Raw genomic sequence first — 13,315 nt, forward strand, 5'->3', positions numbered from 1 at the left:
GCCTGTGCTGTGCCTTCCCTGTTCATGATGCTTGATCATTCCCTCCGTTCCTCAAATAGCTTCCAAACCTCCTATTTCATAAGGTAGTAACTCCTATCCTCATCAGACCTTTTTTTTTTTTTCTCTTTTTATCCTGACTGTAAACCACACAATTTCTCTTTGCTTTCCTTGCTGGACCCACAGCCCATACTCCAGAGCCTTTCTGAGCAATGTGAAGTTCCACGCTGACATGGAAATTCCCAATTCTGCTCAATTATATGGACTGGAGAGGCACAGAAGCCTCCTTGAGAGGTGAGCAGGAAGGTTTCCCTTCTAGATATGAGCAGACCTCCAGCCAGTGTTCAAGAGGACTAAAAAATGTCAAGATTTCATACTAAAACTCACCTTTCCCAAGATGATTTCCACAGGAATCATCCATTTAAGAACAACAGATGCTGCGGATATGAAATGCCACAGACCCTTTTAGGGAGTGAGCAAAGTGGACTCTGTGTGCCAAGAGACAGCAGGAGAAGATCAAAGAGTTCCAGCTTTCTGTGTCTCTTCACACAGATGGACCTGGGAGCAGCAGAGGACACTGTCCCACTCCTAGATCCACCTCCCACATGGTGGATCTCTACACAGTATTACACGGATATTCTAAATATATTCTGCCACTCACAAGAAACTGCTGCAGTTATAAAAGCAGCACCTTAGCCTTGAGGAACAGTGGCAGGAGGCCTCATTCTCCTGGGTTTTCAGACATCCGGTTTTGATTTGCATCTAGAGCCTTTTAGAGATGTGTGGACTGGTATTCTGGATGTAGGAATGCCCACTAACATCCTCAGAAGTCTGCAGCGCTGAGCAGCACCATTGTGTAAGACAGTAGGTGAATTTGACTTTGTATAGCAGAGATTTAAATACAGGCACATCTTCAAATAACAAAACACAGACCCTTACTCATGATAAACAGTAAGAGGTTTAAAATTGATGAATCTTCAGTTTTTCAAGCAGCTTTCAGAATGTTTAATTTGTTCTACCTGCAAAAATTTATTCCTTCTGACCTGAGCAGACACCACTTCCTTTTCTCAGCATGATTGGTTACATGACATGCTCTTCCCAGAGATAACTGCTGGCTTTATTTTTATTGGAAATGATGGATGCAGCAGCTGATAAGTAAAAAATGGCAATTTAGCCATGGAGTGTTGCAGCATTTGTCATACAAGGACAGCAAATGATTTACATTATCTTGAAAAGTTAATTTTTAGTGAGCATCCTGGGAAGGCACCAGCCTAGGAGGGACTGGTTCCAGCTGTACAACCAGCAAAGCTGCACTGCTAATACTTGTCTTAAAAAGTAGATTGCTGAAGAACTTGCTTATTGGCTAGGACAGGCAAAATGTGAGGAGCACACAGAAGTGGGAAGGAGAGCAGAATGGGAGGAGCAGGATGCTGTTAGTGTTTTATCACACCAGGTTATTGAGTTGAATGCCATGGTAGGTGAGCTCCCAGTGTTAACAGAAAGGTGATTCACCTCCAGCAGCCTCAGAAGGCACCTCTGCCCGGTATCCAGGGGATATCGACCTCCTCCTGGACCATGAGTGAGTGAGTGGCAGTTCTTCCTGCTTCGATCCTGCTTCATTACAAGTTCTTCCCCAACCTGCAGGGAACTCACTGAAGTCAGAGCACATAATTTGATTTGTCAGCTTTATTAATGCCCAAGAGCTCCAGACAGCATCATCTTCAACATCCCAAAGGCTTCTCAGCCTGCATGTGTTGTACATGCATAAAGAAATAGGAGACATGGGTTGTTACACAGCAATCAGTCAATGAAGTGAGCATGAAAACAGCACTATGCTAGTGACTGTGCACTTGGACAGAGATCAGACAGGGTGTGGGGTCTTCCTCACTGGAGATATTCCAGAACTGTCTGGACACAATCCAGTGCCATGCACTCTGAGATTAGCCTGCTGGAGCAGGGAATTTGGACCTGAGTTTGTGGTCCCTCCAGCTTGACCTATTCACTGAATCTGTGAATGCTGACTGACCAACTACATCACTGCACTACTCACCTCGGGCCAGCAATGCTCCCACCCAGCACTGAATCTGTCCTGACAAGAAAATGAGGCAGGTTGTGATGGGGTGGCATCCATCCCATCCCATCCCATCCCATCCCATCCCATCCCATCCCATCCCATCCCGCCCGCTCGGAGCAGTCCCCGCCCGTCCCGGCCCTCCGGGACGGCGGCTCGGGCGGGGGCGGAGCGGTGCCCGTCCCGCCCCGGCGGGGCCTCGAGAACGGGCGGCGCTTCCGGGGAGAGCGGTGGTGCCTGCTCCGAGTTGGCGGAGACCCACGGTCTCTCCGTGTCCTCTCCCGTCCCCGGGCGGCGGCTCCGCTGAGGCAGCAGCGGCCGAGCCGGGCAGGGGCTCAGGGCGCGCAGGCGGCGGCGCGGGCAGCCCGGAGGGGCCTCCGGAGCCCCGGCGGGCGGGAGCGGGAGCAGCGCGGCCGCCGCCATGGACGAGCTGGACACGGAGCCGCCGCTTGTGGTGCGGGATGGGCGGACAGGGCAAGGCCGGGGGCTGCGGGGCCGCGGGCGGTGCGGGGCCGCGGGCGGTGCGGGGCCGCGGGCGGTGCGGGGCCGCGGGCGCCGCTGACGGACACCGTCCCCCCACAGGTGGTGCCGGGCGTGGACCCTTCGGCCCGGCAGCTCTGCTTCGCCTGGGGCCCCGCGGAGGTGCTGGTGTGCGAGACTCTCTTCAGCCGCGCAGGTGGGTCCCGCTCCCCATGCCCGTCCCGATTCTGGGGTGAGGGCAGGGCGGGCGCTGCTGCCCGGGCGCTGACGGACTCTGTTGCAGGTACCGGGGATGGAGCACCGAGCTCCTCCCGCGTCTTCGTGGTCCGCAGGGACCAGGACATTTACATCCACACCCTGCGGAAACTCTTCAACGAGTCGCACGGGATTTTCATGGGGCTGCAGCGGAGCGAGGAGGAGCTGGCTGGGAAGTCGCGGAAGGCGCAGTGAGTGGGTGGGGAGAGTGGGAGGCAGCGGCTGCCCCTTCTCCAGCTGGGGACCAGCACCAAGAGCTGATAAACGCCTCCGGTGAGGCAAGTGCCGTTGGCCAGGCTGCTTTTACTAGCTCTGGAATCAGCAGCGGGGCATATAGAATTTTGGGGGGATTTTACAAATCAAAGCTCCGATCCTTCCAATAACTACGCTGGTAGAGTGTGGCACGGTCTCACTGATTCCAGATGGATCCACCCAGGTAGTGGGAGTTGCTGCTGCAGGGAAACTTGCAAGGCTATGGGGGCATAACACTAAAACTCCAACAGCTCCCTCCAACCAAAGTCTTTGTGTTTGGCAGATTGGTTCAAGTGAGTAAAAACTACCGGTCAGTGATAAGAGCCTGCATGGAGGACATGCACCAGGCAGCTGGTAAGTTTGTTCGTTCTCTTACTGCAGGAAAAGGAAGCACCAGTTGCAATTATGAAAGTAGGATTGTAATGATAACTTACTGCAATTGCTGTACAATAGCATGTGTAGGTTTCAGTAATTATCAAGACTCTGTTTCCATTCTGGGGATTTCCTAGTTGGTTTGTAAATCTGGTCACAGACTGGTTTTTTCCCACTGTATTGTAACTGATTTTCTGGGGACTTCCAGCATTTTCATATCTCATGTGGCAGATATATGGAAAGCTATCAAAGCTCAGAAGTGGCTGTCAGATGTAAATATGTTGCTCTTTGACTTTTCCTTATTTTTCCCTCAGTTTCGACCCGGGACCCTGCCCTGCAAGGCCAGTACAGCACTCAGGTAATCTGCAGTCCTGTCAGGTTGAACGTGGATTACTGGCTTGTGAATTCACCAGGCTGCCACTGCGGCATGAGGCGGTTCAGATTTAACTCTGCCTTGTATGTGAGACACAGTTCAAGACCAAGAATAAATGGAATAGTTAATTCCTGTACTTCTAAAACAATAAAAATGCCCAACACCTCAATTCACTGCCATGTAAACATATTTGCTGTTGTAGATGTGATATTTTCTTGTCATCCCAAAGCTGACAAGAAAAATTTCAGACTTGCTGTGTGGTATTTCATCTCTCAAACTCTCAGATTCCAATCAGCTGCATCTGAGCCTCATAGCAACCTCTGGGTGTTAATGGTGAGCTGTCAGATTCACAGGAGTGTCCTGGGAGGAGCAGAGTGCTCACACCAGTTTTCTCCTAGCAGCTGCAGTGATGTTGGCTGTTCTTTCTTCATTTGATGTTTGTATTGAGTCTTAAAAGTGCAGAAAGGCTGAAAATAAGACCAGTTAGGTTGCTCACTGGTGACAGATTATTGCTGCATTTCATTACACAGTGTCAGTGTTTTCTGACCAAAAAAAAGTGTGAAATTTTGGCCTGTGTCTTTTAATTTTTATCTCTGAGCCGTCAGTATGATATTTCTCTGTAAGAACTGATTGCTGTGGACAGCAGATGCCTTTGTGTGGTTAAAAAACCAAACTGGAATAATGACTAGCTCTGAAACTTGGCCCTGCTTTCCTTCAGGTTTCCATTCTCTCTGCAATGGAGCTGATCTGGAACCTGTGTGAGATTCTGTTTGTGGAAGCAGCTACAGGTGAGCCAGGAACTATCCTCGTGTAAAGACTGATGGAGTTTTGTACTTTGTATATTAGTTTGTTTAAAATGTGTATCATATTCACTGTGTCATAGTTTAATGTTTAAAAGATATGCAGAGTGTCAATAAGCCTTTTAATACCACTTCTGCCTCAGCTAATTGCATTCTTTATACTGAATTATGTCAAGTTATTCAGTTTGCCTTCTTTTCTTCCTCACTCTGTTTTAAATTGGTTCTTTGTCAGAAAGGTTGACATTTACACATATCCGATACAACTCCTTTAACTTTAGGTTGCTGTTTTTGAAGTCAGTCTGTTTACACTGGCATTTTAAAGTAGAAAATAATTTTTGAGGGAAATAATATTATGCAAGCAAATGTACTACTTACACAGTCCCGGAATTCAGGAGAGATTCACAAGTTATAGATTACTTAATCTAAATTAATCACCTAGTGCCGAATTTCTTTCTCGTATTCAGTTAGTAATAATGAAATGATGCTAAAATAAACAGAAATATTCTGTTTGTCTCTTGGCATTATGAGATTTATGATCTGGATCACTCACTTTTTATTTTTTCCAAGTTTGGGTTTTCTGCTGGACCATGTTGCCCCAGGAAAACCTGCCAGAGGCTGGGTGCTCTCAGGGCCTCTTTGCTTAAGGAACTCTGTAATTTGGGGGTGGCAGGTAGAAATCCAGTCAGTAAATCTCATCTAGTGATGTCAAACTGTGACAAAATGTGTGAGAGCAGTTTGGGAACAAACACTGGGAACTGACAGAGGGAAATCTGTCTGCACAGCTGGGCCCCTCCTGCTGCGCCTCCTGGACTGGGTGCGGCTCCATGTGTGTGACGTGGACAGCATGGTCCGGGAAGTTCTGAGCAGTGAGAGTCCATCCAAACACAAGCTCTTCTGGAACGTGGTGAGTATCACCACCTGGAATATTCTTAAACAACAGGAATTCATGTCTGTGCTTTACCTTCCTCTTTCCTGCTGGACACGACACCTCATTGCTGTCTGCCTATGTAGGCTTTAGGATGAAGCCATTCTCATTCCATCCTCATCCTTCATGACCCATAGAGGTCAAGCCTTACACTGTTACTTGAATTAGCAGTGCCTACAGTTTAAACATTTCAACTCCACTTCCCTTGCCTGAATTACAGGTTAAAATGCCCCTGTGATCCCTTTCCTGGGTGCTCCATAATCTTGCCTAGTGTGGAGCTCACGGACAGGGGGTTTTTGCAGGTGGATGTCTTTGTGCTCCAAGGCCGGATGGACGAAGCACGGCACCTGCTCTCCAAGGAAGCCAGTGCCAATCCCGCATCCATGAACATGTACAAAATCTTGGATGACTTTATGAAGAAGATGCCTGTGCCCAGTGTATGTACAAAATGTGTTTTTTCATGTAGTTTGTTGGAAAAAGCCCCCTGGTTTTGTCCCCTGTAACAGTTTGTTCCCCTTTAGAACATCTCAGTCTTACTCCTTTACAGTAACAATATTTGTGTTCTTGAATTCCCCAATGACCCAAAAATTCAGATAAAAGTCTGTTAGGTGTTACATCAACATAGAAAGATGACAGGCAGCCTCTTGTTTAGCTTTTTATCAGGAGTGACTGTGAGTTTGGCCCAAAAGGCTGGTGTAATTTGACTTCGTGTTTCCTTTATTCCCTGTATTCCTTTATTTCCTCTGTTCAGCTTGGCAACACCCAGACATTGACAGAGCTGGAGCTGAAGTGGCAGCACTGGCACGAGGAATGTCAACGGTATCTACAGGATGGAACTTTTGCTTCCAATCCCCACATGGAGTCCATCTGCAAGGTGTGTTTTTGTTGGGAACAAAGGAAACTTTGGACTAAAGTATTAAATCTATCCTTGTGGGTTTCAGGAGCCCAGTGTAGCCATTAGTAACCTTAATGTCTCCTGTCCTCTGTTGATGGTTTGCCAGCCTGGGCAGTTGGGTTTCTCTCCCTGTCCAAGGTCCTCAGGCTGATTTGGAAACTGAGCTGTGAGAATGATCTTTGTTATGTAATTTTGAATAAATCCTCACCTTTGCAGAACAGAAGTAATGCCTCTGGAGAGCTGGAGTGCAGCTGTGTCCATCACTGAGTGTGCAGTATTCCTGCTGTGTTTTTGTCCCATTAGATCCTGCTGGGAGATGAGGATGCCATTTTGGAGAAGAAGGAGCTCATGACCACCTGGTATCACTTCCTCGTCACCCGGCTCCTGTATTCCCACCCAACGGTGAAGCCGATGGAGCTGCGTTTCTATGCACAGGTAGGAAATAAAATATTCTAATATTCTCCACTGTTGCAAGCACTAAAGGGTTACTACACTGAAAGAAAAACATAGGGAAAAGTCTTACAGCAACCAGATGCCTGTAAGATGTTGTCTGGAGTTTGTGAAAGGACTGGGAGAGTGATAAAATTGACAAATAATTGTTGAAGACCCATTTTTGAATGGGTCGCTTCTCAGTGTCATAACGTTGCTAGTCTTGTTCCTGCAAATTGTTTTTCCAGTCCCCTATGCTACATTGAGGAAAATTCCATTTTGCTAATGTGTTCAACATCTATGACCTATTATTTCCTATAAAATAACTGCTACATCCAAACAAATGTCTTGCTTCAGCATTTATGTCTTGTCATCTCATTCCACAGTCTAGTATGGACCTGTTCCTGGGTGGAGAGAGCAGCCCTGAGCCTCTAGACATGATTTTAATGGCAGCCTTTGAATTTGAGATGCATCAAGTGATCAAGGAATGCAGGTTGAGTTTTAAGGGTTTTTTAAGGGATTTCTAGTTCTACAGTATTGCTTCTGTGTATTTGGGGTGGGGGTATGGATACAGAGCCCCAGTCATCCTTGCCAAGTGAAGCTGGCAGCAATTAAAAGTATTCCATTGGGTCTGGGAGATTGCAGCCAGACCTTGGACTGTAACAGAGCTGTGTATTGGTGGTAAGAAATGCTGTGGAAAACCTGACACACTCCCTGGCAGTGTTAGGCTTAGTTTTTTCTTTTGCTTCAAATACAGCATTGTCCTGAGCAACTGGTGGTTTGTGGCTCATCTGACTGACCTGTTGGATCACTGCAAACTCCTGCAGTCTCACAATCTCTAGTAAGTATTTATTTGCATTATTTGAATAAAGCTAACTAAGATAGCCTGGGGGGGGGGGGGCAAAAGGAAACATGCTGCAGAAATTGACAGTACTTGTGAAATAAAGTCATCAGATTTTTCCAGTGAGATGCAAATAATAATATCTGGATATTTGCTCTCTTTCCCCCCAGTTTTGGTTCAAATATGCGTGAATTTCTCCTGCTGGAATATGCCTCGGGACTCTTCTCCCATCACAGGTATCACCTTTTGTTTTATTACTTATAGGACAGACTTAGACTGAGGCAGCCAAAAAAAATAACTGCATGTTCATGAAGTAAAAGGGCAAAACTAAGAGCAGCCACTGTTAGAATTTCAGCAGAGGTGTCCCTCAGGGTTTGTACAAGATTGGCACATTTCCCTTCCTGAATGGAGACAAAAGCTGTCTGTTAGAACTCTTCACACCCCATGACCTGGGCACAGCCACGCCTGCCACTGTGCAGAGTGCCTTGCACTGAAGCTGCACCAGCTGCACATATTCCAAAGTCGTGGCATTCCAAAGTTATGTTACAGGGAACTGGCATGAGGTAGAAAGGAAAAGCCATTTCAGGACTGAATGTAAAGTTAATCACAGCTAACGGTTAATAATGCAGGCTCAGATTCTCCTTGGGGCTTTACTGTTGTGCTGGGCTTTACTGTTGTGCTCATTCAAGATTTCTAGGGTTGGAATGGTGGTGATTTCTCCCCTCTCTCAGCCTGTGGCAGCTGGGGGTGGATTACTTTGACCACTGCCCGGAGTACGGCCGGGTGTACCTGGAGCTGCACATCGAGCGCATCCCACTCAGCACGGAGCAGAAGGCCCTCAAGGTGCTGAGGATCTGTGAGCAGAGGCAGATGCATGAACAAGGTGGTGCATTTTCAGTCTCCCTGTTTATCAGTAGTCCAGCTGAACCCACTGACACTAATTCTTGCCCTCCTTTGCTGTGTTTCCCCCCAGTGCGCAGCATCTGTAAGATCATGGCCATGAAGGCTCTGCGGAACAACCGCCTGGGCTCGGCCCTGTCCTGGAGCATCCGAGCCAAGGACGCGGCATTTGCCACCCTCATCTCGGACCGGTGAGGCTGAGCAGCAGCTCCCAGCCTGGGGGGGACAGCAGCAAGGTGGCTGCTGTGTCAAAGGCCAGGAAAGCTCCCAGTGCTGCAGGAGGGGCCAGGCACCTTCTTCTGGACCAGCAAACAACACTCTTGGGTGCTGTCCCCTGCAGTACCGCCAGCTGTGCCTTCCCTGTGTTGTTTTCCCTCCTGACATCTAGAGACAAAACAGATTGACTTTATCTGAGAGTCCAACCCCCTTAGACCTTACTTGGATAAACATTTCTTTTAACAGCTTCTGTCCTCTGCCCTTCACTTGCTGTGACAAAGCTATTTGATGGGCTGGACAGTGACCCAGGGGGCTGATTTGGGTGGAGGACAGTCCTTACCTGTGCTTTATTCAGCAGATTATTTATAATCAAGTTCACCTCACCTCCAAACAAGCCAGTAGGAGTCACTTAAGCCACCATTTCTACTAAAAATTTGTATCAATGAGTGATTTTATTGTGTCTCTGGCTTTGTATGAGCCTCTCAAAATTCCCTGACCTTTTCTGGAGTGGGAGGGTTGTTATCAAAGTGAGGACAATACTGACACTTGCTCAGGCCTCAGCAAAAGCTCTGGCAACTCTTTATGCTTTATAATCTCTAACAATCCATGTCGTGTGGGTTTTGCTAATTGGAAATAGGCAGAGACCAGTCCTGCATAGTTAGAGTATAATTTTAAAATTACACTCTGGGTAGGTGGCCAGACAACACTCTGTCTTCAACACTGGCAAAATGAGTGGTAAGAGATTGCTAATCTGAGGTTTGGGGGGTTTTCTTGTTTGTTATTTGAGGGAGTGGGAATCATTACATTTCCTTCAACAGAAGGATGAAAAAAAAATCACAGGAAGCAGCTCTGCAGAAAGTAGCATAATGGAGGCTGTGACAAAACAGTTGAAAAGCTTTTAGCATTGTTTTTGTTCCTGCTGCTTATCAACTTTTTTACACAGCTGAAAAACAGAGCTTTTGTTATGATCTGAGAGTGTTAGTTATGCATCCATCAGCCTCAGCTTCCTGCCTGCCTTCCTTCATTTACTCCTTTTAAAAAATAGATCTCAACTACCACAGAATGCAGAAGAATCAATGAAGTGTCTGTTAAATGTACATTACACCAGTTCTTTGGCCACTTCCAGGGAGTGTTTGACAACTTCTGAAACCCTTGGGGAGGTTCATTAAGATGGAACTGAGCTGTCCAGTCAAGTTTTCTGGGAAGGGATTAGGAGGCACAGAATAGATGTGGATGATGTCCTCCCCTCTAAGCTTTCATTGTGTTCCACTTTCTCCCCAGATTCCTTAAGGACTATTGTGAAAAGGGGTGTTTCTCTGACCTGGACCTCATTGACAATCTGGGCCCGTCCATGCTGCTCAGTGACCGGCTCACATTCCTTGGTGAGAGCTGTCTACAGTGTCCATACTGGTCTGCTATGGAGAACTCCATGCTATTACTTGGATTTATGCTTTCTTCCATCTGGCTGGCTCCTGGTTTAGTGATGAGGGGAAAGCAAATGGTGAATGTGGTTTGGGATGCAGCTTGTACCAGGGGTGGCCTTTACCACTGCCTTCACATCAGCTTCCTGCTCTGCTCTGAGCAGGGCAGGCCCAAGTCCTGACACTCCAAACTTCTTTTTCCAGACTGTATCACTACCTTGAGAAACTCTGAAATACTAACAAATGCTGCCTTAGGGGGTAATCCACTGGAAGAGTAATCCACTGGTTTAAGTTATGTTGACTTTGTTATAATTTTACCAGTCTCCAGTGTGTGGGTTCAGTGTGCCAGTCAAGCTCACTGGAACAAGAGCCCTCCCTGCCCTCTCACTGAGCACTTGTGCCAAGAGACAGTGAGGGCCTCCAGCTCATTTCCTTCAGGTACCACAGCTTCCTTCTCCTGCCTGGCACAAGACAGGCTGTGGTAACCTGCCCCTCTGCCTTCAGCTGCTCTGTGGCCTTTGATTCATGGACCAAAACAGGAAATTGATTTCTCTGATGCTGTGTGTAGGAATCTCAATTTCAGAGACCAGAATCTGATAGGAATTTGGAATAGCTGTCAGCATTGGACTGACTCCCTTCTAACTGATGCCACCCTTATGGGGGGGGGTGAGCATGAGTTTTATCTGTTTCCACTTGGTCCAGCTTGCAAAACTGGAATGGATTTTCCTTCATTAAAGCTGATCCTAAGCTAGGTCTAGAAGCTAAATACTACTTATCAAATTGGTAATCCCACAGCTCTGCATGCCCAGCATCATCTGGTAACTGTCAGCCCCAGAGAAGTCTTTTCCTTCCTGCTGTTTCTAAACAATCCTGAAATCCTGAAAGTATTTCTGCCTGTTTTTCCCTTAAGGTTTTTAGAACCTTTGGTGTATCTTTGCTGGACAACTTCCCCATGTCTCTGCCTTGAGCTCAAGCATTAATCAAGGTGAATCTGAATGGGAATCATTAACTTCCAGTATTGTGACAGATTAGTGGATACAGAATGAGCCCCATTTCTATCCTCAGTCACTTCTCATGCTGAATATTGATCTCACTAATTCTTAGCAAATGCAGAACTTTCCCTATTAACAGAGATTCCAGTTTCCATTTAAACAACCAAGACAGTGCAGCGTTTCAGACCTCCTGATACTCTGTGACCTCAAAAAGGACATTCTCCCTCTAAGCCACTGGGTCATTACTCCCCTGCAGACACTCAGCCTGAGGCAGCAGCAGCCCCTGACCAGTCTGATGCAATCCCTGAAGCTCACCTAGAACAGCAGCAGGGTTTGGCTGCCCTTTCAGGAAGGCTCTGTTGTCACCTTCCTTCATGCATTTTAGTTCTTTGTGGGAGCAGAGGGATCTCCCAAGGCCCAGTTGCTGATGCCGTTTTCGCCACCCTGTGGCAGGGAAGTACCGGGAGTTCCACCGGCTCTACGGGGAGAAGCGGTTCGCGGAGGCGGCGCGGCTGCTGCTGACGCTGATGACGGCTCACATCGCCCCCTGCTCCTTCTGGATGACGCTGCTCACCGACGCGCTCCCGCTGCTGGAGCAGAAGGAGGTGAGGTCCTGCTCGACACAGCCCCTCAGGGGGCCTCTTCTTTTTTCCTGACAAGGGAGCTCAGAGTGGTGACCCTCCTTCCCTGATCCTGCCGGACCTGTCCGTGGCAGTTCCAAGTGTCCCAGCAGTGGGAACACACAGAGACCCTGGAGGGGATAAATTGACTCTACTTCAGTCCCCTGCTGTAACAGCAGCAGTGGAATTCATCTGCTCTGGTAATTTTAGCACACACTGTATTCAGCTCCTTTGGGTACTTGGCATAAAGGTTGTTCCGGTGCTTATAAGCAGAGTTCTTCCTTCAAGACACATCAAGAAAAGGATAATTCAGCAATTACAGACCCAGTGCAGCCACTCTGACTTCATAGCTGACCCTGCTTCATGCAGAAGGTGGCACTAGAGACATCCCAAAGTCCCATCCAGCCTGAATTATCCTTGGATCCTGTAATTTCAGGGGTCAGAATGGAGCTATGGGAGTGTAAAAGCATTCTCTTCAACTGCACTATATTTTCAGCTTATGTGATGTCTCTAAATTTGATCTTTTTCAGTAAATACTTTGATTTCCACAGGTCATATTTTCAGCAGAGCAGACTTACGAGTTGATGCGATGCCTGGAAGACCTGACAGCAGGGAATCCAGACAAGCAGAAATTCCAGGTAGTCCCAGTTCTGAGGACAACTGGGTAATGAAGCGAGGAGGGCCGTGGGAAGGGCCAGGGAGGGAAACTCTGCATTTATATTCCTAAGAGAGCAACAGCCCAAGTCCCAGAGACTGGCACAGTGGGTTCAGGGCAGTCAAATGAAGCATCAACAAGAGGCTGAACCCAGTGCAGGAGTGTTCCTACTCCTCATGTTCTGATGGTTTGCACTGGACCATCAGTGATGGTCCAGTGCAAACCATCAGAACATGAGGAGTAGGAACACTGGACCATCAGTGATGCTTTTCCAAGATAAATAATTGCACATTATCTGGGCAACGAAGAGCTGAGGTGTTGCCATCCAGCAGCTCTGGCTCTGAGCATTCCAGGCACAGAATAGGGAACTATTTGCTGCCCATGCAAAGCCCTGTAGCATCTAGGGAATGAAAAGGTTGGCAGTGCTGTCTTGGGTTGAGCTATTAGGTAGGAAATGAAGCTTTTACTCTTCTCAGGAGGTCCCTCTAACAGGTAAATACCTCTCACTGACCTGCATCTTCACTTTCCCAACCCTGAGACAGACAGTGACCCCAGCTCATCGCTGTGTGCAGTCCCCTAACCCAGGCTCTGCTCCCTTGCAGGATGATGATGTTGAGACAACCAAAGTGGAAATGCTGAGACTTGCCCTTGCACGGAACCTCGCACGAGTCATCGTCAAAGAAGGCACCGTGGAAGGGTCTTGAAGACTGCAGAGTGTTCTCTTCCTCTGGGGCTTGCTGTACATAAACTGACTTTTTCTAAGAATAAATGTTTTGTTTTGCAGATTGCTTGGTCATTTGTTCTTGTCTTCCAAAAGCAAC

At 47.6% G+C, this 13,315-nt stretch overlaps 1 protein-coding gene across 2 annotated transcripts; it reads left to right on the top strand.

Annotated features, from left to right (window-relative positions):
* The first annotated feature begins 2,294 nt into the window (after positions 1-2,294).
* Positions 2,295-13,279, top strand: NUP85 (nucleoporin 85). 2 transcript variants are annotated; one of them, XM_050981397.1, is made up of 19 exons: positions 2,297-2,522; positions 2,651-2,744; positions 2,832-2,994; positions 3,339-3,409; positions 3,742-3,785; positions 4,519-4,588; positions 5,383-5,504; positions 5,828-5,962; positions 6,277-6,399; positions 6,724-6,855; positions 7,236-7,342; positions 7,607-7,690; positions 7,861-7,926; positions 8,422-8,573; positions 8,664-8,781; positions 10,088-10,188; positions 11,673-11,824; positions 12,391-12,477; positions 13,097-13,279. In XM_050981397.1, exons 1-19 carry the CDS (start codon positions 2,490-2,492, stop codon positions 13,196-13,198), a joined length of 1,956 nt encoding a protein of 651 aa, XP_050837354.1. In that variant the 5' UTR covers positions 2,297-2,489; the 3' UTR covers positions 13,199-13,279. The 2 variants fall into 2 exon arrangements, with proteins under 2 accessions (XP_050837353.1, XP_050837354.1); XM_050981396.1 differs by having other exon boundaries at positions 2,295-2,522; positions 2,651-2,994.
* Positions 13,280-13,315: the final 36 nt, after the last annotated feature.

Source organism: Serinus canaria, chromosome 18 (genome assembly GCF_022539315.1).
Source record: "Serinus canaria isolate serCan28SL12 chromosome 18, serCan2020, whole genome shotgun sequence".
Classification (NCBI taxonomy): Eukaryota; Metazoa; Chordata; class Aves; order Passeriformes; family Fringillidae; genus Serinus; species Serinus canaria.